A 25,449-nucleotide genomic window follows, 5' to 3' on the forward strand; every position below is an offset into this window, starting at 1 on the left:
TTGTTGAGGAGATCTTGGAACTGTCAAGGGTCGTCGTATTCCGTTTGCTTCACAAAATTCTTGAAACTCATTTGAGGTAAATTCTCCTCCTCGATCGGAACGCATAGCTTTGACCTCGAGACCGCTCTCCTTTTCTATGGTAGCTTTAAATTTCTTGAATATGCCGAAGACCTCCGATTTTTGCTTCAAGAAGTATACCCAAGTTTTCCGAGAAAAATCATCTATGAAAAGAATGAAATAATTACTCTTACCAAGTGAACTTGGCTTTATCGGACCGCAAACATCTGTATGTATAAGTTCAAGAGGCTTTTGAGCTCTTGAACTTGACTCCTTTGGAAAACCTCTTCTAAATTGCTTCCCACGTAGACATGCTTCACATACTTGATCAGGATGTTTGATATAAGGTAGTCCTCTCACCATCTCCTTCTTTGAAAGCAGTTCTAGTCCTCCGAAATTCAGATGTCCAAATCGAAGATGCCATAGCCAAGTGATGTCTTTGTAACAAGCTTTGAGACAGTTGACGACATCATTTTGAATATTAAGTAAGAACATTCTATTTTTTGACATAGGCACCTTAGCAATTAAGCAACCAATATGATCTTTCAAGATGAGCATACCATCTTTTAGATGAATATCATACCCTTTTGCCAAAAGTTGTCCTAAGCTTAGGATGTTGCTCTTCATATTTGGTACAAAGAAAACATTTGAGATAAATTCATGTTTTCCATTCTTCAAACGGATGAAAATGTTACCTTTGCCTTTTACCTCAATCTTTGATTCATCTCCGAAGGATACATTACCACCAACTGATTCATCAAGCTCTACGAACATGTTTTTTTTCCCGCACATATGATTGCTTGCACCAGTGTCGAGATACCAAATTGTATCTTCTTCTCTTTCATTATCTTTATATGCTAGCAGTAGGGTGCCATCTTCTTCTTTCCTTTCTTCCATATAATTTACTCTTTCATATACTTTATTCTTGGGCGATCTACATTCTTTTGCATAATGTCCAAATTTGTCATAATTGTAGCACTTAACTTGAGATTTATCGTACCTCGAGTTTGTATACCCTCTTCCACGTCCTCTTGTTGAATGTTCTCCTCTTTCATTGTTGTTGTTGGAGACCCATCCTTGCTCATTAGAACGGCCTCGTCCATATCCACGACCTCTTCCCCGTTGACTTCTATTATTACTGGAGCTTTCATCCTTCTTTGTTGGTTGAAAAGTCGTCTTTAGGAGTTGTTGAGTAATTTCTTCATTTATCTTCTTCTTTTCTTCATGGGCTTGTAATGAACTCAGCAGTTGCTCAATCGTCATGACTTGTAGATCCTTGGTCTCTTCGATGATGGTTGTAATGCTATCAAATTTTGAATCCAATGATCGAAGAATTTTCTCAATGATAGTTACTTCTTCTAGTTTCTCACCATTTCTCTTTAGTTGATTGGAAATGGTAGAGACTCTAGAAAAATAATCTGATACTAACTCACCTTCTTTCATACGAAGAGCATCAAATTGACTTCTTAATGTCTGAAGTCGTACCTTTTTTACTTTTTCTTCTCCTTGATATGAGACTTGGAGTTTTTCCCATGCTTGCTTGGCTGAAGTAGCACTTGAAATTTTCTCAAAACCATCCTCATCTAAAGCTTGATAAATGAGGAAGAGAGCCTTCTTGTCTCTCTTTCTTAAATCTCTCAGACTGTCTTTTTCAGTTGAAGATAACGTCGAGTCGTCACGAGGCTCAACGTAGCCTTTTTCTATAACTTCCCAAACATCATGAGCTCCAAGAAGCGCCTTCATCTTGATACTCCAATTGTCATAATTACTCATTTTGAGTACTAGAACTTGGAAGGGAACCATACCTCCATTAGCCATAGCTCTGATACCACTTTGTTGGAAACAGAAATTATGGGAGAAGAAAAAAGAATTATAGAAGGAAAAATATGGAAGAGGAAAAATAACTCTGTGTGGAAGAGGAGTAGAAGAAAATAGAAAACTCAACTTGTTCATTCATGAGAAAGAAATACATATTTATAGGCTTATTGGATAAGCACTATATGAGATAATCATGATATTTTAAAAAAATAATAATAAATAAATTCTATCTCCACGAACTCTTATCAATTCATCAAGTTTTATCTCTATCCTATCTCTAGTCAAGACTTGCCACATCACCATTTTATCTCCATAAAATTTTATCAACAAAAAATCAAGTTTAATTTTCAACAGAGAGGCGATTCTGCTTCTCTCGGATTCTCCTGGGTTCGGAGAGGGAGGCGTCGGCGCTTCTGCTAGGGCTCGCGGAGAGGGCGGTGGCTCGCGGCGAGGAAGGTGTCTGGCTGCTTCTGCTTGGGCGTGCGGTGAGGAGACTGCTCGCGGAAAGGAAGGTGGCTCGCGGATGCTCGCGGCCAGGAAGGTGTGGTGGCTCGCGGCGAGGAAGGTGGCTGGTCGTGGAGAGGAGCTCGCTCGCGGAGAGGGCGGTGGCTCGCGGAGAGGAGTTCGCTCGAGGAGAGAAGCTCGCTCGCGGAGAGGGCGGTGGCTTTTTTTTTATGCGACGCGACTTTTTTTTTTTCTTCTTCGCGGATGACGTGGACAAGCCACCGCACGAAACCGCAGGAGATGCACCGCAGCCTAACAATTCTCTCTCTCTCTAACATCATATATGATCAACAATGATATTTGCAATTATAACAGATTCTAACTCCTTTTAACACTTAATAAAGACGAATCCATAAAACATCATTACAACCCATATTTTTGAAACAAACGAGATTGAAATATATTATTCATTATGAATATAAGTTATTTACCTTCATAATTTGTTGTAAGGCATCAAACGACTAGATATAACATGTCGACAGATAATAACGTATTATCTCAATTCATATACTTGAATCAACAAAGCTCTGATACCAAATATTAGAAATATTTTAAGATGGTAGAACGTGACATAAGCTTGATCCCATAATCAAGATTTGTACCGTAAAACGGATCTTATCAAGTATATGAACGAATTTAGAGAATAAGAATTACCTGCGTTGAGCGTCGACATAATTGAAGACTCGATCTTTACCTCTTTCGCTCTATGAGAGGAGATGGATTCTCGTGTGTACTTCTTAAGGTTGTCGTAAGTCGTCGTGTGTAAAAGTATGTAAGAAGCATCCAAATAGGTTAGACCTAAGTGTCTATTTATAATAACAACAAATCCTAATTCTTAATAGGTAAAGCAAGAGGTGGGACCGACTCAATAAGAAATACAATCACTAGTCCGTCCATCAAGACTTTAGTGATTGGGCTAATTAAATAAATTATTAAGGAATGCCCAACTAATTATAATCTGAAGGCCAACATCATGGATTGGATCCCCTCAAATCCAACAGAGCTTGCCCGATCATTTGCTAAGTCAGCTAAGCAATCTTTGTCTCGATCGGCTGGTGAATCTCGCTCCGGTTGGTAGGTTGAGCTTGCCCAATCATATACTAAGTCGGCTAAGCAATCTTTGTCTCGATCGGCTCGTGAACCTTGCTCCGGTTGGTAGGTCGAGCCTGCCCGATGATCTACTCAATCAGCTAAACAATCTTTGCCTCGTTCAGAGGAATTCAAACCCGACAAATTCTCATCCCAATAGACAAGTTTTGAGCCGGCCCATCTTTGATTATTTTATCCATGTTGGTAGACATCTTGACTTATAAAAAAACCAAACTCGTGCAAGATAAAACAAATCAAATATTTAAAAATAACACTTTTGGTATAATTGTCTCTTATATTTAGATTTCACAGTACAAAGAAGGAACTATAATTAAATGGCAAAGATGGATCCTGGATCAAAGTTCAATGCAGCCGTCCCATTAGGCGGGGCATGGGCCTACTACAAACATGAGTAGCATTCTACCTGGCCCAATCCACACGGTTATCCTTGGATCAGTTAGAACAATAGCGCTCATCAAAACACTCGGAATCATTTAGAACAATACAAAGCTCACCCAATTAATGAACAAAAACATAGATAAGAAATGGTATGGCGGAGATAACCGTCACACGTGGTATAAGTCAAGAGAAGCTAGACAACAAGTTAAAATAGAGTTCGGTTCAAGTCAAACTGACTTAGGTCAAGTTTGACCGAGTTCAATCAAGTCAGATTGAGCCTAGATCACTTTAGATCGGATCTAGGTCAGATCAAACCAAGATTCAACCAAATTAGCTCCAAAATACACCTTAAGTCATTTCAGTCCGAGTCGCATCTGAATGTTATCCGCCCAAGTTTGGATTTGACTCATCGGTTGTTGAAACATCAATCACCAAGGAATACGTCGATTAAGATACCAATCATCAAGAGTGGTGTCTCTCAGTAAAAAAAACCAAAAAAAAAATACTCATTTATTTTCTCTATTTTTCAGTAGTCTGAAGGAGTGCCAAGATAGTTTTGGCCCCCTTCTAACTTCTTTTCTTGAGTCTTTCTAGACCTTTATTACAAAGATCTCCCATTACCCGACGGTATGAAAGTCCAGCCCAAGTTAATTGAAACATTACCTGAAATAAGGAAGTTGGCCTATTGAGGACTGACCTCATTTGTACCAAGTCGATCAAAATTACTCAATCATGATTATTTTAGTAAGTTATCCCATCCCTTGATCTCGGCCACGCAATCAATGAAACAAACAAACAGTGATCATTTTTCATATTAGGTTTCATAGGTAGCTAATTAAGTCAAAGCATCAAATTTGGAGACATGGACGATTCATGCGATATCGTTCTCAAATTTGAACACTAGGGTGCCAAAAGTCAACAAAATAGAAAAAGAAAAGTTATTAAAAAGTAAATAATAATAATAATATATAATATAATATAAAAATAAATAAAATGAACTCGGATTTCATGTTGATAGCCACCGTCTCAGGTAAGAAATTTATTCAATTAAAACCTGCAATACCATTAATGAATGTTAAATCATTAATACAATTTCATATACATGTCTAAGAAAATAGTTTGATTAAATTTTATCACTCTCAGATTTTAGAGACTAGATCTGTTGGTCCATAAAAAATGGATTAAGAGATGGTCTATTCCCAATTACAACTAGATTGTAATTACGATGCGGTTGTAATTAATTGTGATCTTTTTATAGGTTCATCAGATTATAGTTTGGATCAGAACGGACAGTCGGAGATCGTCTCTTGCTCAGCACCCGGTAATCTGGACACTTATCTATTTCCGACGGTCTTCAAACGACCTTCAACTATTCATTCCGATCTAAATTATAATCTATTAGAACAATAAACTCAAGAAAAAATCATAACTGATCATAATTATAATCTAAATACAATTAAAAGTGGACCATCCTGATTTTTTTTTCTTTTTTTTTATCATCTTCGCTCCGAAACCGTTCTAAAAAAAACCGCTAAATGACTGCCTCACTTTTGCCACCAGTGAAATCATTGAATCCACTTTAAATTATTTCATTTTTTTAGTAAATACGAATGATATGGAATGCATAAATTAAATATTCCTGTGGATGAACTTTCTCACGTACGTTTTTCATTTATTTGGATAATTAAATTAAATTAATTTTGATGGATAAATGCAAACGGGTTAATTAAAAGTATTTTGAATTATAAAATTCCGTACTAAAGGTAATTATTAATTAGCCCGTAGTTAAAAAAAGGATGCTTCACTCGCATTGTACGTGGGTGACCCCACCACTCTGCTGCCGCTGCTTTTTTCCGTTCCCGTGTGTGTATATATATATAAGGCGGTCGGATCCTTCCTCCAAAGAACCAGACCACCCATCTTCTCTTTCTATGCGCCCGCCCATTTATACCTCCTCGAGAATCCCAATCCGACACCGCCATGGTCGACGTTGACCGCCGGGTGACCGGCCTTGCCACGGCCCACGCCGCTGGACTTCGCCGTCTCTCCGCCCGTGCTGCCGCATCTGCGCCCGCCTCGCCTTCCTTCTCCGTCTCCCACCGCGGTGGTCTCCTCTCCTTCCGCCCCCTCGCCGAATCCATCCTCGCGCGCCTCCGCGCCGCCTCCATCCCCGTCCTATCCGGACTCTCCGACGCCGAGCTCGCCAGCCTCGAGGCTGACCTAGGATTCTCCTTTCCGCCGGACCTCCGAGCCCTTCTCTCCCTCGGCCTCCCATCGGCTCCAGGCTTCCCTGACTGGCGCTGTCCGGACGCCTCCCATCATCGTCGCTGCATCCTACTCCGCGCCGGCTTCGACCTCCCCCTAGCCGCCGCCTCCCTCCAAGTCGCCCGCGGCGCGCTCTGGCCGCGGTCGTGGGGTCCCCGCCCGGCGGACCCCGACAGGGCTCTCCGCCTAGCTCGCGCCGCCCTCCGACGCGCGCCGCTTCTCATCCACCTCTTCGACCGCTGCTACCTCCCCGCCACCCCTTGCCTCGCCGGCAACCCCGTCTTCTACGTCGACGAGCACAAAGTCTTCTGCTGCGGCCTTGACCTCGCCGACTTCTTTCAAAAGGAGCCCGCTTTTCGTATCGCCTCTGATTCGCGCGATCCGCTGTCTTATCCCATCCGATCCCTAAATCTCCCTCTTCCGCCGCCTCGTGCCCGGCGGAGCCTGGACGCCGTGTCCGGGAGGACACCGCGGTGGATCGAGTTTTGGAGCGACGCCGCCTCCAATCGCCGCCGGCGGAACTCCTCCTCTTCCTCCTCCTCCTCCTGCGGATCGGCTTCACCAGATCGGCTCGTGGAGATCCGATCTCCGAAGCAGCTACCCACCTGGGTCGACGGCTACCTGGACCAAGTCGGATCTGTGCTCCGGTCGGCCGGGTGGGACGACTCGGAAGTGAGCGAGATCGTCCTCGTTCCGGCGTCGGGAATGTTCGACAACGAGCACGAGGCGGAGACGGCGATCGACTTTGAGGCGGCAATGGACGCGCTGCTTGTGAAGGCGGATCACTGCTCCGACTCGCTGAGGCGAGCAGGGTGGAGCTCCGACGAAGTCTCCGAGGCTCTGGGATTCGACTTCCTGCAGCAGCGGCCGAGGGGGAAGAGGCAACCGACGAAGATACCGCCGGAGATCACCCTGAAGGCGGAGAAGCTAGCGAAGGCGGTGTCCAGATCGTGATGACGGTGTCCAGATCCACAACCCTTTTTTTCCCTACTTCCTTTTAACAAACTCCGGTATTTATACGGTAACGGGAAGCCGTATAAAGATGACGAGAGGAGATGTACATGTATAAATCATACTGCCCGTTTTAATATATAAGGTTTATATTTCATCATAAAATAATAAAAAAATAATTAATTATAATTTTTAAAAATTATATAATTGTAAGCTTCCATATTAATCACATAGTTATATTCACCCGCATTGTATCATTTTAATTGAGGAATTAAGATTTTCTAGAGAATTTTTTGAAAAAGAAAAAAAGAAAATAAATTTTAAGGGCCTAAATGAAAACCATCCATTTTATAATTAGACGTCGCGTGCGTGTGTGATAGTTAAATCTTAACAAAACAAAATGCACGGAGAAAGTGACAAATTATTCCAATCTTCCTTTTTGGCCCTGTAAATTATACTTTAAACCCTACGATAGCTACATTTTAGACGTCCAAACACTACACGTACGCCAAGAACATGAAAATCGAAATGGGAAAAAAATAATTAATTAAAGTATTCATAATCCTGTCACCACTAATTAATTAATTAATTAAATTAATTAATATCAATAATGTGAACAGATGTAATAGAGTAGGGCGCATAGAAAAGAAGGTGGGTAACGACACAACACACAACACGCGCGGTTTGCTGCCTTCGCTGTCACCCAAGTCGATTCCATCGTTGCTTTTAATTATTAGCCAATTTGTCCGAATGTGCTCTCATCTTTTTCAAATTCATCCAAAAAATTCTTTCATATATATATATATATATATATATATATATATATATATATATATATATATATATATATATATATATATATATATATAATATATGAAAAATGCTTTATCCATAAGATATTCTTTCAAATTATGGATTAAAATGGCAAAATTAAAAAGATTAATTTTTCTTAATTAATTAATTAATTAGCGAGGCAGGACGTCCTGGGCGTCAGCTTCTATCCGTCGTTAGTTCCCACTGTCTTTGAAGCCAACAAGAAGCAGACAAAGTAATGAAAAAGCTAACAACTATCATTGTGTACTGTGTCGTTAAGTTGGCCCCACGCCTGCCATTCGACTTTAATTTCTAGATAACTTATCTCATTGTTTGATTAACCCCGTTAATTAATTAACGATGTTATTTACAAAGAAGAATTGAGATAGACAAGAATTTCAAATTACATCAATATCTAAATTATCGTCTCAATTCGCTCCTCTGCTTTCGATCTTGCACGAGCGTTACAGAATTAACTACTTTAAGACTTTTACAGTGTTCGGGGAGGACCACTTCTTCGATCTCGATGAATATATTTTGGAGCATGATGACGGGGGATTGAGATAGATACAAAGTTCAAAAGGTATCCAATGGATCCCTCGAAATCTAGTGATCAAATTTTTATTATTATCACCTTCGTTGGATTACCCAATCTATCACGATAGAGAAGAACAAAGATTCCCTCCCCCCTTTTGAGATCAAATTTTATTATTATTATTTTTCTTCCTTAAATAGAATTCTATTCCTCTATCCGATGTTAATTATTATTATTATTATTATTATTATTATTATCACCCTAAGAGACTCATAAGAATATATATTATATTTTATCTTAATCAAAAGCTATATGTTTTTTAATACACCCAAAATATTTATAAAAAAATTTTATACTTATAATATTGTCAATCCTAAAATATGAAACTAAAAAGAATAATTAGAATACATATTTTTTATAAAAAATAATCAGAAAAAATTATTAATAAGCCTTAAAATTATTTTTAATGTAAAAATAAAAAAAATATTAAAATAATTTCATTTTAAATTTCACTAAAATTAGCTAGTAAAAATCAAATTCTTAATAAAATAATAAGATTTAACTCAAATTAAATACGTTAAAATTGATTCTTTTTTCTATTTCAATTTTTAATTTAAAAATGACACAGCTGTTCTTATACATAATATTCTATATTATTACTTCCTAAGTAAGGTTTGATGACTTTAAATCGTTCAATAATATTCATTTTATAGTTTTACGTTTCGCCCACAATTTTATAGCTATTGCAATATTAATCAAATATTGTAACATCTATAAAATCTTAATTATTATAATATTATAATAATTATGATTTTATAATTGTTATATCACAAACTTATCTTATTCAATAATATTCAAATTGTATTATTCACATTGTAACAACTAACTATTATAACTACGATAATAATTATAAAAACATAATTATAGCATTAAAAGATGAAGATGAAGACATCATTTTAGTGATCTCTTCGGGATGACATCATACATTATGAAAGAGGGTAAATCATACAAAACATTTACTCTAACATAGCTATCATTTGCATGGGGAAGATTAGACACCCAGCGATATATTTTCACACTCATTAAAAATTATCCTCAAGACCTATTATAACAAACATTCATACATATACCAATTAAGTCAATCCATAAAATATAATAATAATAATAATAATTTATACTACTATAATATTGTCTAATAATTATAATTTATAGTTACTATAATATTATAGCAGTTATAATTTTTTAAACGTTATAATATAATTTTATCATGTTTATACAACTGATAGATCAATCCAGAATCTAACACATGATAAAAAATAATAATATCAAATAAATAATTCATTGAATAGTTATATCATATTACAAGGGTTGACGAGATAGTTTTTTTTTTAAATTACAAAAAAATAGAGCCCCTTCCAATAAAATAAGGCATCCCTTTCATTTTTGTCATAAAGAAAACAAAAATCAATCTGTTTCCCATGTGAGGAAGAATCCACATGAAACCATTAAAGTCGGCAAGCAGTGCCATTAATGTTCCTCACATGGATACATCGCCGTGGTTGAACCATCAAAATGCTGAGTTCGTGTCTTCATTTAATGGCCACTTCGTGTCATTTTAACCATTCCAATAATAATAATAATAATAATAATAATAATAATAATAATAATAATAATAATAATAATTCGGCTATTTTAAAAATACAGAAATTAAAAGGAGGACAAGCGGGTCCCTCTGAGGTGTCAAAGCCAGAGTGGCCCACCTCAGCTTGACCTACCATGTACAAGTTCATTTATTACATCATACCTCGAGCAATTATCCAAAGGCTAAATGAATGCACTGATATCGACGAATGTTCAAATCGAATCTTTACAAATCAAAATGCACAAACTAAACGCAAGATCGACAATTCAAGCCGATCATCGATCAGGATAATTGAAATGAATCATTTATTGTATTCAACAAAACTCGCCAAATCATCGGCGCTCTTAATGGTTTCTGTCTCGCCCCTGAAATTAAACCATGTCACAATATAAAGAAGAAGCAGAGGATCACTTACGATACATACCACACAGAGATGACGAAGCAGCGTGTCCTGGATTGTGCAGACAGAATCACATATGCCATCCCTTGTCCTGCCTATCATCAACATTGACAAATCATAGGAGTGATACGAACATGGAGTAATTGCGAGAGTTTGGTTTGCTAATGAAACAGTGAATGGAAAGCTGTGGGCTCCCCATGTCTTAAGGCGCCCCTCCCTGCCAGGGAACAGTGACCCTACACTTCACCTGGGCTGTTCTTCATTTGTTCCTCCTTGAGATTGCAGTGGTTCAGGCAGGGATGGGGACCGGAGCAAGGTAAATGGGATCAGATCATGCTCGGAGAGCTGTCCGTCGCCATCAATCGGTATTAGCTTGAGCTTTGATCGACCGACGTTTGCCGTGCCATCGACGACTGATGTAGAGGTGGCAGTTCGATAGCTACCTTACAGAGCAATCAGCATGAATCGCGGAGCCTGAGCTAGTTAGGCACGCAAAGATTACGACTTTGATGCTCTGGTTAGGACCTGAGGCCAACATCGACCGTTATTTTGGCCTCGTCGTCCGAATCTGATCACGAGCGATATGTATCATGGATCGCTCCTTGTCGACTTAATGTTGGCCTATAAAATGAATGTTCTTTTGAGGTCGGGCTTCAACTAGACCAAACCAAGTTCGGTTCGATGGCAAACGTGCAGGGCTATAAACGAGTCAGACCGAGCCAAACTTTATGATATTCAAACTTATTTGATAAAATAACTGAGTCAAGCTAAGCCGAATCTAAATGAACCAAGTTGTTGAAATGGTTGTTTAAGCTTAGCTTGGCCTTTTTTTAATGAGTTTGAATTTAGTTTATTTAGATGTTATCGATGTCTCAATTCAAGTTCATTTGATTGTTTGAAACTTTTATATTTTTAAACTTGTTTAATTTGTTATGAGCTTGATAATACAAACTTATTTATTCATTTTGAAAGTTTTTTTTGAAAAAATTATTTTAATATGTTGATAAAAATTCATTAATGAACATGATTTACAAAGTTTGTTCGTGTACATTGTTCACGAACAGTTCACAATTTCTATTCATAAATATTAATAAGCTAAATACATATGTGTTCAAGTTTATTCATTTAATTTAACGAGTTATTCAAGCTTGTTTGACTGGTTATTAAGTTTGATAATGCAAACTTATTTATTCATTTTGATTTTTTTTAAATTTATTTACCATGTTGATAAAAAATCATTAATGAACATGATTCAGAAAGTTTGTTCGTGTACATTGTTCACGAACGAGCTAAACACATATGTGTTTAAGTTTGTTCATTTAGTTTACGAATTATTCAAGTTTGTTCATTTAATTGATCTCGTGTGTATTAAGGAACATAAACAATTCTTAACAAGTCGAACACTAAGTATGCTCATGAACGTTTGGTTCGTTTACAACACTACAAACTTGACCCCTGAGTTCTCCCTCGACCACACATTATCGACATTGACAATTGCCCATAGATCACGTAAACCAACTCATTGAATCAACATTGGCCCATAGAATAGATGTTTTTTTTAAGCCGGACTTAACTAGACCCACCGGATTCTCGCTCGACTCGCTCAAGATCCAACCCCATAAGCTACAATGCACATTGGTCTCAAGCTCCTTCTATCAAACCCATTTGACTAATGGTGGTTGCAAAAGCTTGCCTGCCATGAGTGAACCATTAAAATCATTAAGGGTTGGAAGACCTGTTCTGTCCCAATTCTTTGTTTCCCAATTGTTTCAGCCTTTAGGAGACCATGGCTACCACTACTGTTTAAAAAGATTTGGACTAATCTTCTTGGTTGGACTTGGATGTGGCAATTAATTAAAAGCCTAGTGATGGACCAGCCAGAGGAACACTTTGCTTCGTCAGAGTACTAAAAAAACAAAATAGCTAGGAGGAGCAAAAGGTGATGGCTTTAGCTCAATCAATAATTTGGTTGACAAAGACAGAGACAGGGCAGCAGAATAAGAAAGAAATCTAGTTTCCAATCAACAAAAATTGGAAAAATTCAGACAATTTTTAAACGTTTAACAAATATCCTACAGAAGATTTTACCAGTGCAAAATAAATAAATTTAGGAAATTCAATAAAGAAAGATGACAGATGCTAAAGCTACTAAGTATCTGTAGAGCCAATTTCTTAACAAAAAAATATTACCTCCTATTCCTATAGATGCATTTTAAAACAAAAAGCAAGAGAAGACTCTTGATCATAATAGGGAATCTTAGAGGACAAAATAGAGTGAAACAAAGGGATGATGTTAGTTAAACAAAGCTAAACTGGCTGTTGGAGAGATTAAGATGGATATGTTCTCGAAAGTTACCTAAATTTGTCTAGGTTACTATACACTAATCATGGATCAGACCACATTCAATAAACCTATCCACATCAATCAGACCAAATTCAAGTAACCTATCCATATCTGATGCATCTATCTAATACATGTTCCACCTTTACATCCAGCTAATAAAAATGGCATGCAAAACATTTAAAGATGAAATTTTCGGATTTTTCAAAATAAAAATATTATTTAAATTCAAATTTCCAACAGTATTTTCTTGAGCAACTATATTAATTCTAATAAAAGATATCGTCTCTGTGAATGATTTATCTGCTTTTATCTGATCCCAAAATTCAATTATTTTAATTTTTTAAAGCCGTATTAGAAAAACATAATGTTCTTGGTTGGATAGTAAAATAGTATTCAAGGTACTAATTTATCCAATCACTGTTAAAAAGAAAAATAGTATCTATCAATTTAACTATGGCAAATACAAAGTATCATTGTTGACATTGTTGTCAAAATTATAGACCATTATCAGAAAAAGGGAGCTATTTACTGATCCAATTTCTGTATGAGTATATAACTGGCATAAGATTCCGTTGGCCTACCATGTATTAGACAAAATTGTAATTGTACAGAGACAATACCTGTTTCTTCTGAAATTCTTGGTTTATTTCTTTAAGTTTTGCTACTTCTGTTTGCAACTCCATTGTATTAAGCGGTAAGCTTGATTAAAGATCATACAAAATTAAATAGTGAGAAAACCAAATCAAAACCTAGAATCATTAGTTGTTAACTTAGGCAATAGTGAATAAGAAACACAAAAACTCAGCCATGAAAGGCTTAATCTAAGTTTGACTAGAATTTAATTCAATAACTTTCCTAAACAAAGTTATTCATGTTGATGTAGATGAAATTGAGATTCCTCTCAGCACCATGAAACTTCAGTTGGTTCTTTATTTTCCTTTTATAATTTTATTAGTCATTTGGAATAGTCTATGTCTTTCATATTAATACGTAAAAGGAAACGAAATCTTCAAATATCAACAACTTGAAAAGAGTCTTACCTAATTCTTAAAACTTCCTAGGGAGGTGGCTGTTTACGATTAGTTTATCATTCAGTTATTCGTGTTTCTTATTTGGGATACCATTACCAATCTCCCTATCTTGAAATTGTCCAATTTTTCAGTCAGTAGTATAAGTTTTATACCAAGACAGTATCATACTTAGTATTTAACCCAACCCCTGTATTTGGCCATTGTCTATATAGTTTTATAACCTCCTTAGTTATCCTTAGCAAATCCATCTATTAGAATTTTGGGATTATAATTGTAATTAAAAATTTCTAATGTCATCAATTAAATCAGTCACAATTTAATGTGATCAAATTTATGATTAAGGAATATGACTTAAGGGTTTAATTATTAAGAATATATTAATGTGGATACTATGTGCAATTTCTAATTTGTTGAGGGGCCAAATTAGAAATATGCAACTTAGGCTTTTATAAATAAGGGTTATGGTCCAATGATATTTTTGTTGTATTTCCTCATCAACAAGACTCTCTGGATACTAAGGAAAATCTGTAAATTGAAGATCTTGCCCAGAATCGACTGCATACTATGGATTCTGGTACACTTCCGTAATTTTGTCTATCCAATTTATAATTTCTTAAAAATTGAATAGAATGCATAAGATTTGCATTTAGACTTCTCAATCCATTTTTCTATCCATTGGTATCGGAGTCTCCTATTCTAAATTCTTAGGAAATAATTTTAGGTACAAAGTTTTATCTTTGTGTAATTTCGGTTTTGGTTCATGATATATCATGTTGCGATTTTATTTTATCATCGCAATTTTCGGCACTGTTCTGTGTCGCAACCAGCTGAAAAAAATTTGCGACGGCATCGCAACTTCCACCGGAGAAGGGAAAGCGTCACGGGAGGTTGCTTACAACTGGTTTCCTGGGTCGGCGACGATGTCCAAGATGGCAAGCAACACGCTAAACGCCACTTCTCGCGTTTTCTGCTCATCGCGAGTGAGCGCAAGTGACCAACAGTGGGTCACCGATGACAACGTCATGCTGGAGGTAGTTTTCCGGGGCAGGATAAGACGTTACAGTTGGCTAGCGAGTTAGCTGTGGCTTCCTCTCGCTGTTTCTGTGCAAGCAGACACCAACGACAAAAGTGACCGACGTTCCGACAATGGAAAGGGTCGGCGACTACTCCGATATGTCGTCGGTTGGCTGTCGTGGTCGGCAACCGCGGTTGTGGCAGTTCGTGCGGCGTGGAGGCGTGCGGTGAAGAAGACGCAGAGATGATGTACAGTTGTATCGTTTCGAAAGTTACGTGGTTTCAGAAAATAACGTGGTTTCCAATAAGGGATTAAAAAAAACACGTTATGTTGCGTGGTTTGGAGAGGAAACGAACCCACGTTTGTTTACAATTATATAGGTAAAATAATTGCCCTTATTTTATCCCCTTTAAAGATAATCCATTAAATTTATTATTTGGATAAAATAATCAAAATTATTTTAAAATATAATTTAATTAGACTATAAGGGTTCTATTAATATCTCTTATTTTAAATTAAATTAAATTTGAATTATATGCCACCAAAGTGACCTCTATTATTTGAATTTGATTTTATTTAAAATATTGAAATATTATTGAGGTATTAAATAAAGTGTAAATGTGTATATTTATGTGAGTATTAATCGACCCAAAAGAAGATTTATACTTAACAAATTATACAATTACTTGTGATAATAAACACGTAATAATTATCAAGTTTTATTTGTTATGTTTCATGCATATAATAAATTGATCCAAAGATAAGTTTATTATTTATCATGTATTATTGTTAGTGTTTGATTATTATATCAAGAGTACCACTTGCAAATAATATTACTGATCAAAGACTTGATATTATTGTTGCACTAGATATCTTTAGATGGGATTTACCATTTGTTTAAATTGATTCAAAATGAGCATGTTATTTATGTTATAATTCTTGTGTTTCTCTTTTCAAACAAGTATTGCTACTATTTCTGCTAACTTAAGTTCAATGTCGATCCTTAATGATACAAATGTTAAGGATTGAAAGGAGAACATTTTAATTGTTCTTGGCTGCATGGATCTAGATCTTGCACTTAGGACAGAGCAACCCACTGCTCCTACAAATACTAGTTCCTCTGAACTGAGGGCTAAATATGAGAAATGGGATCGCTCTAACCGCATAAGTCTTATGATCATCAAGCGCGGCATACCTGAGGCTTTTAGGGGCGCGGTGTCTAATAGTGTCACCAAAGTTAAGGAATATCTCGATGAGATTGAAAAGCGCTTTGCCAAAAGCGATAAGGCGGAAACAAGCACAATTCTGAAGAGCTTGATTTCCATGAAGTATAAAGGCAAGAGAAATATTCGGGAATATATCATGGAAATGTCCCACCTTGCATCAAAATTGAAGACACTTAATCTTGAATTGTCGGATGACATGCTTGTGCATTTAGTATTTATTTCTCTTCCGAACCAGTTTAGTCAGTTTCAAATCAATTATAACTGTCAAAGGGAGAAATGGACGTTTAATGAGCTCATTTCATACCGTGTTCAAGAGGAAGAGAGGTTGAAGCAAATCAAGGCTGAAAGTGCTTATTTGGCAAGCACCCCTAAAGATAAGGGCAAGAAAAGAAAGAATGAGGCTACTAAAGGTCCTTATGTGAAGAAACAAAAGTAGGATACTGACAAGAAAGGTTGTTTCTTCTGTAACAAGTTTGATCATGTCAAGAAACAATGTCCTAAGTACCATGAATGGCGTGCGAAAAAGGGTACATTTTTCAATTTGGTTTGTTCTGAAGTAAATTTAGCTTCAATACTTCGAAACACTTGGTGGTTAGATAGTGCTACTACTAACATCAGTGTTTCTATGCAAGGTTGTCTGAGCTACCGAAAGCCAACTGATGCTGAAAGATGCATTTATGTGGGTGATGGCAAGTTGGTTGAGGTGGAAGCAATAGGGCATTTTAGATTGTTGTTAAACACTAGTTATTATTTAGACTTAATAGATACTTTTGTTGTACCGTCATTTAGACGAAATTTGGTTTCTGTTTCTCATTTGGACAAATTAGGTTACTGTTGTTCGTTTTAAAACGGCCAATTTAGTTTATCTATTCATTTTATTGTTGTTGAAATTGGTTCACTTATAATTTATGACAATCTATATATGCTTGATATAAATGCTTCTTATACTGAAACCCTAAATGTGGAATCACATGGTCCTAAGCGTAAATTTAATAATGAAAATTCAGGGACTTATGGCACAAATGTTTAGGACGCATCTCTAGAAATAGGGTTGAACGACTTATATCGGATGGAATTTTACACTCCATTGATTTTACAAACCTAAATGTTTGTGTTGAATGCATTAAGGGCAAACAGACCAAAAGAAAGAAAGATGGTGCATATAGAGATACAGAAGTATTGGAATTGATACATACAGATGTTTGTGGACCATTTCCAACACCTTCTTGGAATGGTCAACAATATTTTGTATCATTCATTGATGATTATTCTCAATATGCATACCTATTTCTTATTTATGAGAAGGTTCAAACATTGGACGTTTTCAAATCATTTAAGGTTGAAGTTGAGAACCAACTAGACAAAAGAATTAAGAAAGTTAGATCTGATCATGGTGGTGATTACTACGGTAGATATGACGGTTCAGGTGAGCAACATCCAGGACCTTTGCTCAATACCTAGAGGAGTGTGGAATTGTCCCACAGTACACCATGTCAGGCTCACCAAGCATAAATGGTGTAGCTGAACGACGTAATCGAACTCTTAAGGATATGGTAAGGAGTATGATTAGTCATTCAACCTTACTAATGTCACTCTAGGGAGAAGCATTAAAGACAGCAGCTTACATTCTAAATCGAGTACCCACTACAGCTACTAAAACACCTTTTGAGCTTTGGACAAGGCGAAAGCCAAGTCTCAAACATTTTCATATTTGGGAATGTCCAGCTGAGGCTAGGCCGTAAAGGCCACATGAAAATAAACTGGACTGCAGAACTGTGAGTAGCTACTTTATTGGATATTCTAGGTGATCACAGGGCTATAAGTTTTATGATCCCAAAGTAAAGACCATCTTTGAGACGGGAACCACAACGTTCTTTGAGGATATTGAGTTTGGGGGAAAGAATAAAGTAACAGATCTTGTTTTTGAGGAGGAATGTATTCCCACTACTCTTCAAGAGGAAATGGTTTATATCCCTATGATTGCTTCTGATAATAATTAGGATTTTATTTCTGTCGGTGATCAAGATGCAATACAAGAACAACAAGACATTGTTAATCAACTCCCAGAAGGACAAACTCAACAACCTCAAAAATCAATGTATGTAGAACAAGTGGCTTTACAAAGGTCCACTAGAGAAAGGAGGAGTGCTATTTCGGATGATTACATAGTACTACATCAAGAACATGAGGAAAATGATGGTATGGCGAAGGATGATCCAATCAACTTTCGTCAAGCCATGCAAGATTCAAATTCTCAAAAGTGGATTGAGGCAATGAATGAGGAGTATAAGTCAATGCAAGACAATAATGTTTGGGAACTTGTCATATTGCCAGAAGGTGTGAAACCCATTGGTTGTAAGTGGATTTTTAAAATCAAACGGGATTCAAATGGTAATGTGGAAAGGTATAAAGCACGTCTTGTAGCTAAAGGCTATACTAAAAAATATGGGATTGACTTAAGGAGACCTATTCTCCAGTTTCAACGAAGGACTCCTTAAGGACGATCATGGCACTTGTCGCACACTTCAATATGGAACTCCATCAGATGGATGTCAAGACAACTTTTCTCAATGGAGACATTGAGGAAACAATCTATATGATGCAACCAGAATACTTTATATCAAGAGATCCAAAGAATATGGTTTGCAAACTTAAGAAGTCCATCTATGGGTTAGAACAAGCATCTCGTCAATGGTACCACAAATTTCATCAAATAATAATCTCATTTGGTTTTGAGGTGAATGTGATAGATGATTATGTGTATCATAAGTTTAGTGGGAGTAAGCATATCATCCTGGTTCTATATGTTGATGACATTTTGCTTGCCATAAATGATATAGGTATGTTAAACGATATCAAGAAATTTCCATTTAGATATTCTAAAATGAAAGATCTTGGTAACGCATCTTTTGTATTACGAATCCAAATACACCAAGATTGTTCTCGAGGTATTCTTGGATTATTGCAAAAGAACTATATCGATAAGGTGCTTAAAAGATTTGGCATGCAAGATTGCAAACCAGGTAACACCCTAGTCGCTAAAGAAGACAAGTTTAGTCTTAAACAATGCCCTAAAGGAAGCCTCGAGACTCAAGAAATGCAAAAGATTCCCTATGCTTCGACTGTAGAAAGTTTTATGTATGCTCAAGTTTGTACGCGTCCGGATATTGCATACATTGTTGGAGTGTTGGATAGATATTTAAGCAACCTAGGAATGGATCATTGGAAAGCAGCAAAGAGGGTAATGAGATGTTTAAAGAGAACTAATGATTACATGCTCACATATAAGAGGTCAGATATTCTTAAGATCATGGGATATTCTGACTCTGATTTTGCAGGATGCCAAGATAGCATGAGATCCACTTTAGGCTATGTTTATAAGAGGTCAGATACTCTTAAGATCATGGGATATTCTGACTCTGATTTTGCGGGATGCCAAGATAGCATGAGATCCACATTAGGCTATGTTTTTATGTTGGCCGGCGGAGCTATCTCTTGGAGAAGTGCCAAACAGGCACTAACAGCTTCTTCAACCATGGCGGCAGAGTTTATAACATGTTACGAGACATCTAATCATGGAATATGGCTAAAAATTTTGTCACTGGGTTGCTTATTTTGGGAAGGGTTGAAAGACCACTGAAGTTATTTTGTGGCAATAGATCGGATGCATTGTATTCTAACAATAATACGAGCTCAACAAAATCGAAGCACATCGATATCAAGTTCCTTATTGTTAAAGAAGAGTACGAAGTGGACAGTCGATAGAACACATAAGCACAAACTCCATGATAGCAGATCCTTTTACAAAGGGTTTACCACCCAATGTCTTCTATGAGCATACCACTCATATGGGAGTTATTCAATTTGGTGAAATCTAGATCTAGTGGGAGTTTGTACTATATATTGTTGGTGCGGTTAGCACTAACGGTCTAACTCAAGTTTTGATGAATGACAAAGTAGGTTAAGTTAGTTTCATATTGATCTAAACACTTTGACGAAGTGTGCAAGAGAAGTCCAGCTAGGTCAACGGATCGACCTGATAGCTGGCAAGAAGCCCAGACTAGTCGATGGGCTGATCGGATGTTTGGCACGAAGTCCAGCTAGGTCAACGGGTCGACCTGATAGCTGGCAAGAAGTCCAGACGGATCGACGGTTTGACCTAACGTCTGACACGAAGTCCAGCTAGGTCGATGGGCTGACCTGATAGCTGGCGCGAAGTCCAGACGGGTCGAAGGACTGACCGGACTTCTGGCACGAAGTCCAGACGGGTCGAAGGGCTGATCGGACGTCTGGCAGGTAAGGTAAGTCACTGGAGGGGAGTGACTGTGAGGACGCGTTCCCGAGAAGGGAACATTAGGCGTCGATCCAACTTAGATCCATTTCGGAAATCTAAGTTGAGATCGTGACTAGATTCTGATCTCGAGGAGACGGGATCTAATTACTGTTTTAATTACTATTATAACTTTACTATGCTAACACTTTGTTTTGCACGATAGTTTTGCATTTTGTCTCGGACTAATGCTTTTTGCAGGTTGTTGAAAAAACAAAGGTCCGAGCGCCCGGGATGCAAAGTTTATCCCCTCGCCGCGTCGCCACGTGGAGCTTCATGTTTGGACGAGCTACGTCACACTCCAAGCGCCCGAAGGGGATCCGGGCGCCCGGAGGCTCCTATATAAGGAGGATGCACCCTGGAGCAAAGAACAACGAACAACAAGATCTTCCAACACTTGCTCTGTCGTGCTGTGCTCCTGCGACGCTGCGAAGCTCCTCCGAAAACGCGCTTCTTTTTCATTCCTTATTGTTGTCGGTATTCTTCCTTTAAAGCAATTGTAATTTAACTTATAATATTTCGAATTGTTAGTGGATTGGCCAACGAAAGCACTCAACGAGTGAGGGCCTTGGAGTAAGAGTCGACCAAGACTCCGAACCAAGTAAAAAATTACTTGTGTTAGCGTTGCTTTAATTTTATTTCTTTCGCTACGTACTCGATCTTCTTTTTGACTTTTTAAATCGATATTCACCCCCCCCCCCCCCCCCCTCCTCCCTCTATCGACTTTCACGATCCAACATATATGTCTTCTATAAAGTTTGGTTATGTTGGTGAAACTTATGTATTTAAAGATTTTCTGATCAGATATAAAGTTCAATATTTACTTTACTACACTTTGTAAATTAAGTTAAAGTTTTGATCTCACTTTGGTTAAAGAGGTCCAGTTAAAAATTGACATGAATAGATCACCTTGCATGTAATTTTCATGCCACATATTCATAATTGATCTATGTCATTTGATTATATTGATCTACGTGACCATTGATGGTTTAGTTGTGAAAGATACAACGAAAATTACATTGATCCTATGTCTATATAATTAATGGATAAGATTGTTAAGGAAGCCCTATGGCTATGATGACAAAAGTTATGAGCTTATTAAGGTTAACATTTATAAGTTTACACATATGACCCAGTAGGAGATTATTAGAATTTTGGGGTTATAATTGTAATTATAAATGTCTAATGTCATCAATTAAATAAGTCATAATTTAATGTGATCAAATTTATGATTAAGGAATATGAGTTAAGGGTTTAATTGTTATGAATATATTAATGTGGATACCATGTGCAATTTCTAATTTGTTGAGGGGACAAATTAGAAATATATAGTCTTAGGCTTCTATAAATAAGGGTTATGTCCCAGTTTGCATATGATGTTTTTGTTCTGTTTCCTCATAAACAAAACTCTCCGGATACTAAGGAAAATTTGCAAATTAAAGATCTTGCCCAGAATTGACTGCGTATTAGGAATTCTGGTATGCTTTCGTAATTTTATCTATCCAATTTATAATTTCTTAAGAATTGAATAGAATGCATAAGATTTGCATTGAGACTCGAAACCCTTGGTGGTTAGACTCTGGTGCTATTATCAACATCAGTGTTTCAATGCAGGGTTGTCTGAGCTATCGAAAGCCAACTGATGCTGAAAGATGCATTTATGTGGGTGATGGCAAGTCGGTTGAGGTGGAAGTAATAGGGGATTTTAGATTGTTGTTAAACACTGGTTATTATTTAGACCTAATAGATACTTTTGTTTCCTTATCGACAAAACTCTCTGGATACTAAGGAAAATCTGCAAATTGAAGATCTTACCCAGAATCGACTGCATACTATGGATTCTTGTACCCTTTTGTAATTTTGTCTATCCAATCTATAATTTCTTAAGAATTGAATAAATGCATAAGATTTGCATTGAGACTCGAAACCCTTGGTGGTTAGACTCTGGTGCTACTATCAACATCAGTGTTTCAATGTAGGGTTGCCTGAGCTATCGAAAGCCAACTGATGCTGAAAGATGCATTTATGTGGGTGATGGCAAGCCGGTTGAGGTGGAAGTAATAGGGTATTTTAGATTGTTGTTAAACACTAGTTATTATTTAGACTTAATAGATACTTTTGTTTCCTTATTGACAAAACTCTCTAGATACTAAGGAAAATCTGCAAATTGAAGATCTTACCCAGAATCGACTGCATACTATGGATTCTTGTACCCTTTTGTAATTTTGTCTATCCAATCTATAATTTCTTAAGAATTGAATAAATGCATAAGATTTGCATTGAGACTTCTCAATCCATTTTTCTATCACCATCAACATCATAAAACCCTATTTATCCCCATTATTTGAGGTTTGTTACATAACTCTATTTTTCCCAACTATTTGGAGTTTGTTACTTGGATTTTGTTCCTCCATTGAGCTATAAAAAGACTATATCACTCTAATTCTCAAAGGAGACAAAAGAATATCATCATTTTAGATACGAGATAGAGAGTTTGCATTACATATAGTTCAATAAGAAAGTGCAGTGGATAGCAAACCTGCTTCCTGGCGCGCGAACTAGTAGCTGACTCTCTGTTCTTAATCCTCCTCCTCTGTCTTCTCTCAAACACCTTCTCCACAGCACATAGTTCACTGGAGAGGCGATTGTAACTGTAACTGCTCCTGCATCCAAAGCAACAGCTCCAGATATCAATCCACTACTCATCCTTGCTTTGCCAAGCCTGCAAGGACACCCCTTCAGATTGCCTGCGGACTCCCTAAATCAACCACACCGTCATCACCAAATTAGCTGCGGCACCTTTAGCAATCTGGTGGCTGACAAAAGCATCTATACTGCCTCGGCCAACCGCGAAAACCCAAGAGAGAAACCGGCGGCATTGCTCACAACAGGAAGATTGCCGAAGTGCACATTGCCGATCGTTTTTGTACGGTTGCTGCTGCTATTGATGGCATCACCCATAAGCCTCGGCGGCAGGATGGCAGCTGGTTCCTCTTTGATCACACCAGCATGACTAGGAACTCCTCCAAGGTGATCTCCCCCATGCCGATGTTGATGTTGTTGCTGCGGCACAACAGCGGCAGCAGGAGCCGCCGCGGCTTGGGCTGGATAGAGGAGGTTCCGCCAGACCTCCTCTGGATCCCGAGAGAGAGTAAAGGATCCCTGCCGCTGGAGGCCGGCATTTCCGACGCCAGGTGCAGTCGTGCCCTCCATCGCCTGGCTCTCCTCCGCGGTCCAGATGTCCTTCAGCAGGTCGTCCAGGTTCATCGAGCCGAAGTCCTTCTTAACTCCCCCCAACGAACTCTGGAACTCCTAGAACGTCAGCGGGTACATTGACATCTATCGGGCCAAACTACTTCCTCCTCCACCACCGCCGTCCTTCGCCTCTCCTCCTCCTCCTCCTCCTCCCATGACGATATGCTTGTCAAAGTCCATTCTCGCTCATATCCTTCCCAAAGCCTCTTCTCCTCCACCTCTAATCACAAAAACCTTCCAAACCCCCGCAAAATTTCGAAAACCTACCATTATCGATCCCTCAGATCGCATCAAATCATCACCATCGAACAACAAAACCCTCAAAATCTAAGCAAAAATAAAAAATATAAAACACTACAAATGCACCCTAACAAACGAACAAGAGATACTCCAATCACCAAACCGAAGCTTTCCCCGCAAAATGCTCGCGGTGGAAGAAGACTCATCGCGTAGTCGTCGAACTCTCTGCCTGCTAATTAATTGCGTGTGCAGGTAGGTTCTTCTCGACACGTGTCGAGTAAGTGCCCGCGGAACTGAAACATTTGCTTCGCCGGAGCAGATAGCTGTGCTTATTGGAAGGCAAAATGGACCCCAACGACTTGATCGATTAAAATACCGGGTGCAGGAATTGGGCGACGAGAAGCTCGATGGGAAAAGAGGGCGAGGGCTCTCGTTCGACGCAGACGGATGATGGTGCCTGCTAATCGTATGAGAAGGTGCAACATGGGAGGATCCAAGCCATTCTTCCCCAACAAAATTTGTATTGGATTTATTTATCAATTTATTTATTTTGTTTTATTTTCTTAAAAAAGTTAAATAATACTGCAACAACAGTACAATCGTATCTGACCATATGAGTACATCAACAGTGGTTGATAGAATCTTCGGTTTTTATAATTCTTATTTTAAAATTAAAAGTACGAGTTTTAGTCTTAAATTAAAAATTAATATTTATGTACTTAATAAATTTATAATTTTATATAATTATCATTCCACTTTTACCTAATTTCTCTCCTCATTCACATCTCTTCTCAAATTATTTATAAAATTTTAATTATATTTTATTATAAATATTTATTTGTAAGTAATATTTTATATTTTTATATCATTTACATTTCTAGAACTTTTTTATATATATCTTGATATATTTATATAAATTTTATCATATTTATATTTATATTTTATTTGATCCTGTCTGAGCGATGAGTCGATAGACGTTGGGGATGTGGCGCTCTCTGTTATCTCCGCCTGACGACGTGGACCTCCGGTGAGCCTGCAACAAAGCCGAGCCGGGAAGGGGTTCCCGGCGATGATCCTCCGACGCTCAAGTTAGGCAATGGCAAGATGAAATAGAAGCAGAGCAACGAGACCAAGAACTACTGTAGATGAGAATGCATACCTCCGCCAAAGGTTGAGGGCCCTTATATAGGGCTTCGCGAGGGCGCGTGCACGCTCTCCAAGGCGTGCACGCCCCTCAAGGCATACCTAGAAATGGTCGTGCCAGAAAAGTGCACCTGAAGCTATACCTCAATTGTCCGAGCATATCCTTGACGTGACAGTGGAAACTTCCACAGTACGATCCTCTGTCCGGTCCGGCCGCCGACCATGCTATTTGTCGGCGGCGTGTGTCTCGAGAAGGATATCTTCGGTTGTCCCCGTTGTCTTCTTCCGCATCTTTTGTCTGCTACCGTGCCAAGCGGGAAAGCCGCTCGGCCATGCTGACGTTCGGGGGGGGCGCATACCGGACCGAGCGGGTAGTCCGCTCGACCCTATAC

At 38.0% G+C, this 25,449-nt stretch overlaps 3 protein-coding genes across 3 annotated transcripts; 2 read left to right on the forward strand and 1 right to left on the reverse strand.

Moving 5' to 3' along the window:
* The first annotated feature begins 5,769 nt into the window (after nucleotides 1–5,769).
* Nucleotides 5,770–7,242, forward strand: LOC122053623. Its single transcript, XM_042615638.1, has one exon. The coding sequence runs from the start codon at nucleotides 5,848–5,850 to the stop codon at nucleotides 7,084–7,086; it is 1,239 nt and encodes a 412-aa protein (XP_042471572.1). The 5' UTR covers nucleotides 5,770–5,847; the 3' UTR covers nucleotides 7,087–7,242.
* A 2,879-nt stretch (nucleotides 7,243–10,121) lies between these two features.
* Nucleotides 10,122–24,150, reverse strand: LOC122050281 (ABSCISIC ACID-INSENSITIVE 5-like protein 5). The gene is made up of 3 exons (XM_042611201.1): nucleotides 23,255–24,150; nucleotides 22,955–23,117; nucleotides 10,122–13,505 (listed from the first exon to the last, which is right to left on the reverse strand). The coding sequence occupies exons 1-3, from the start codon at nucleotides 23,684–23,686 to the stop codon at nucleotides 13,405–13,407; spliced, it is 696 nt and encodes a 231-aa protein (XP_042467135.1). The 5' UTR covers nucleotides 23,687–24,150; the 3' UTR covers nucleotides 10,122–13,404.
* Nucleotides 15,528–17,084, forward strand: LOC122051528. The gene is made up of 2 exons (XM_042612708.1): nucleotides 15,528–16,521; nucleotides 16,616–17,084. The coding sequence occupies exons 1-2, from the start codon at nucleotides 15,923–15,925 to the stop codon at nucleotides 16,647–16,649; spliced, it is 633 nt and encodes a 210-aa protein (XP_042468642.1). The 5' UTR covers nucleotides 15,528–15,922; the 3' UTR covers nucleotides 16,650–17,084.
* Nucleotides 24,151–25,449: the final 1,299 nt, after the last annotated feature.

This window comes from Zingiber officinale, chromosome 3A, assembly GCF_018446385.1.
Source record: "Zingiber officinale cultivar Zhangliang chromosome 3A, Zo_v1.1, whole genome shotgun sequence".
In the NCBI taxonomy this organism is placed as follows: Eukaryota; Viridiplantae; Streptophyta; class Magnoliopsida; order Zingiberales; family Zingiberaceae; genus Zingiber; species Zingiber officinale.

Coding starts and splice junctions, on each gene's coding strand:
- LOC122051528 (XM_042612708.1), top strand. CDS start 15,923: ATGGATCTAGATCTTGCACTTAGGACAGAGCAACCCACTGCTCCTACA. Junction 16,522..16,615: donor CCTTATGTGAAGAAACAAAA/GTAGGATACTGA, acceptor CGTGCGAAAAAG/GGTACATTTTTCAATTTGGT.
- LOC122053623 (XM_042615638.1), top strand. CDS start 5,848: ATGGTCGACGTTGACCGCCGGGTGACCGGCCTTGCCACGGCCCACGCC.
- LOC122050281 (XM_042611201.1), bottom strand. CDS start 23,686: ATGAACCTGGACGACCTGCTGAAGGACATCTGGACCGCGGAGGAGAGC. Junction 23,118..23,254: donor TTTCGCGGTTGGCCGAGGCA/GTATAGATGCTT, acceptor AAGGATGAGTAG/TGGATTGATATCTGGAGCTG. Junction 13,506..22,954: donor GCGCGCCAGGAAGCAGGTTT/GCTATCCACTGC, acceptor GCTTACCGCTTA/ATACAATGGAGTTGCAAACA.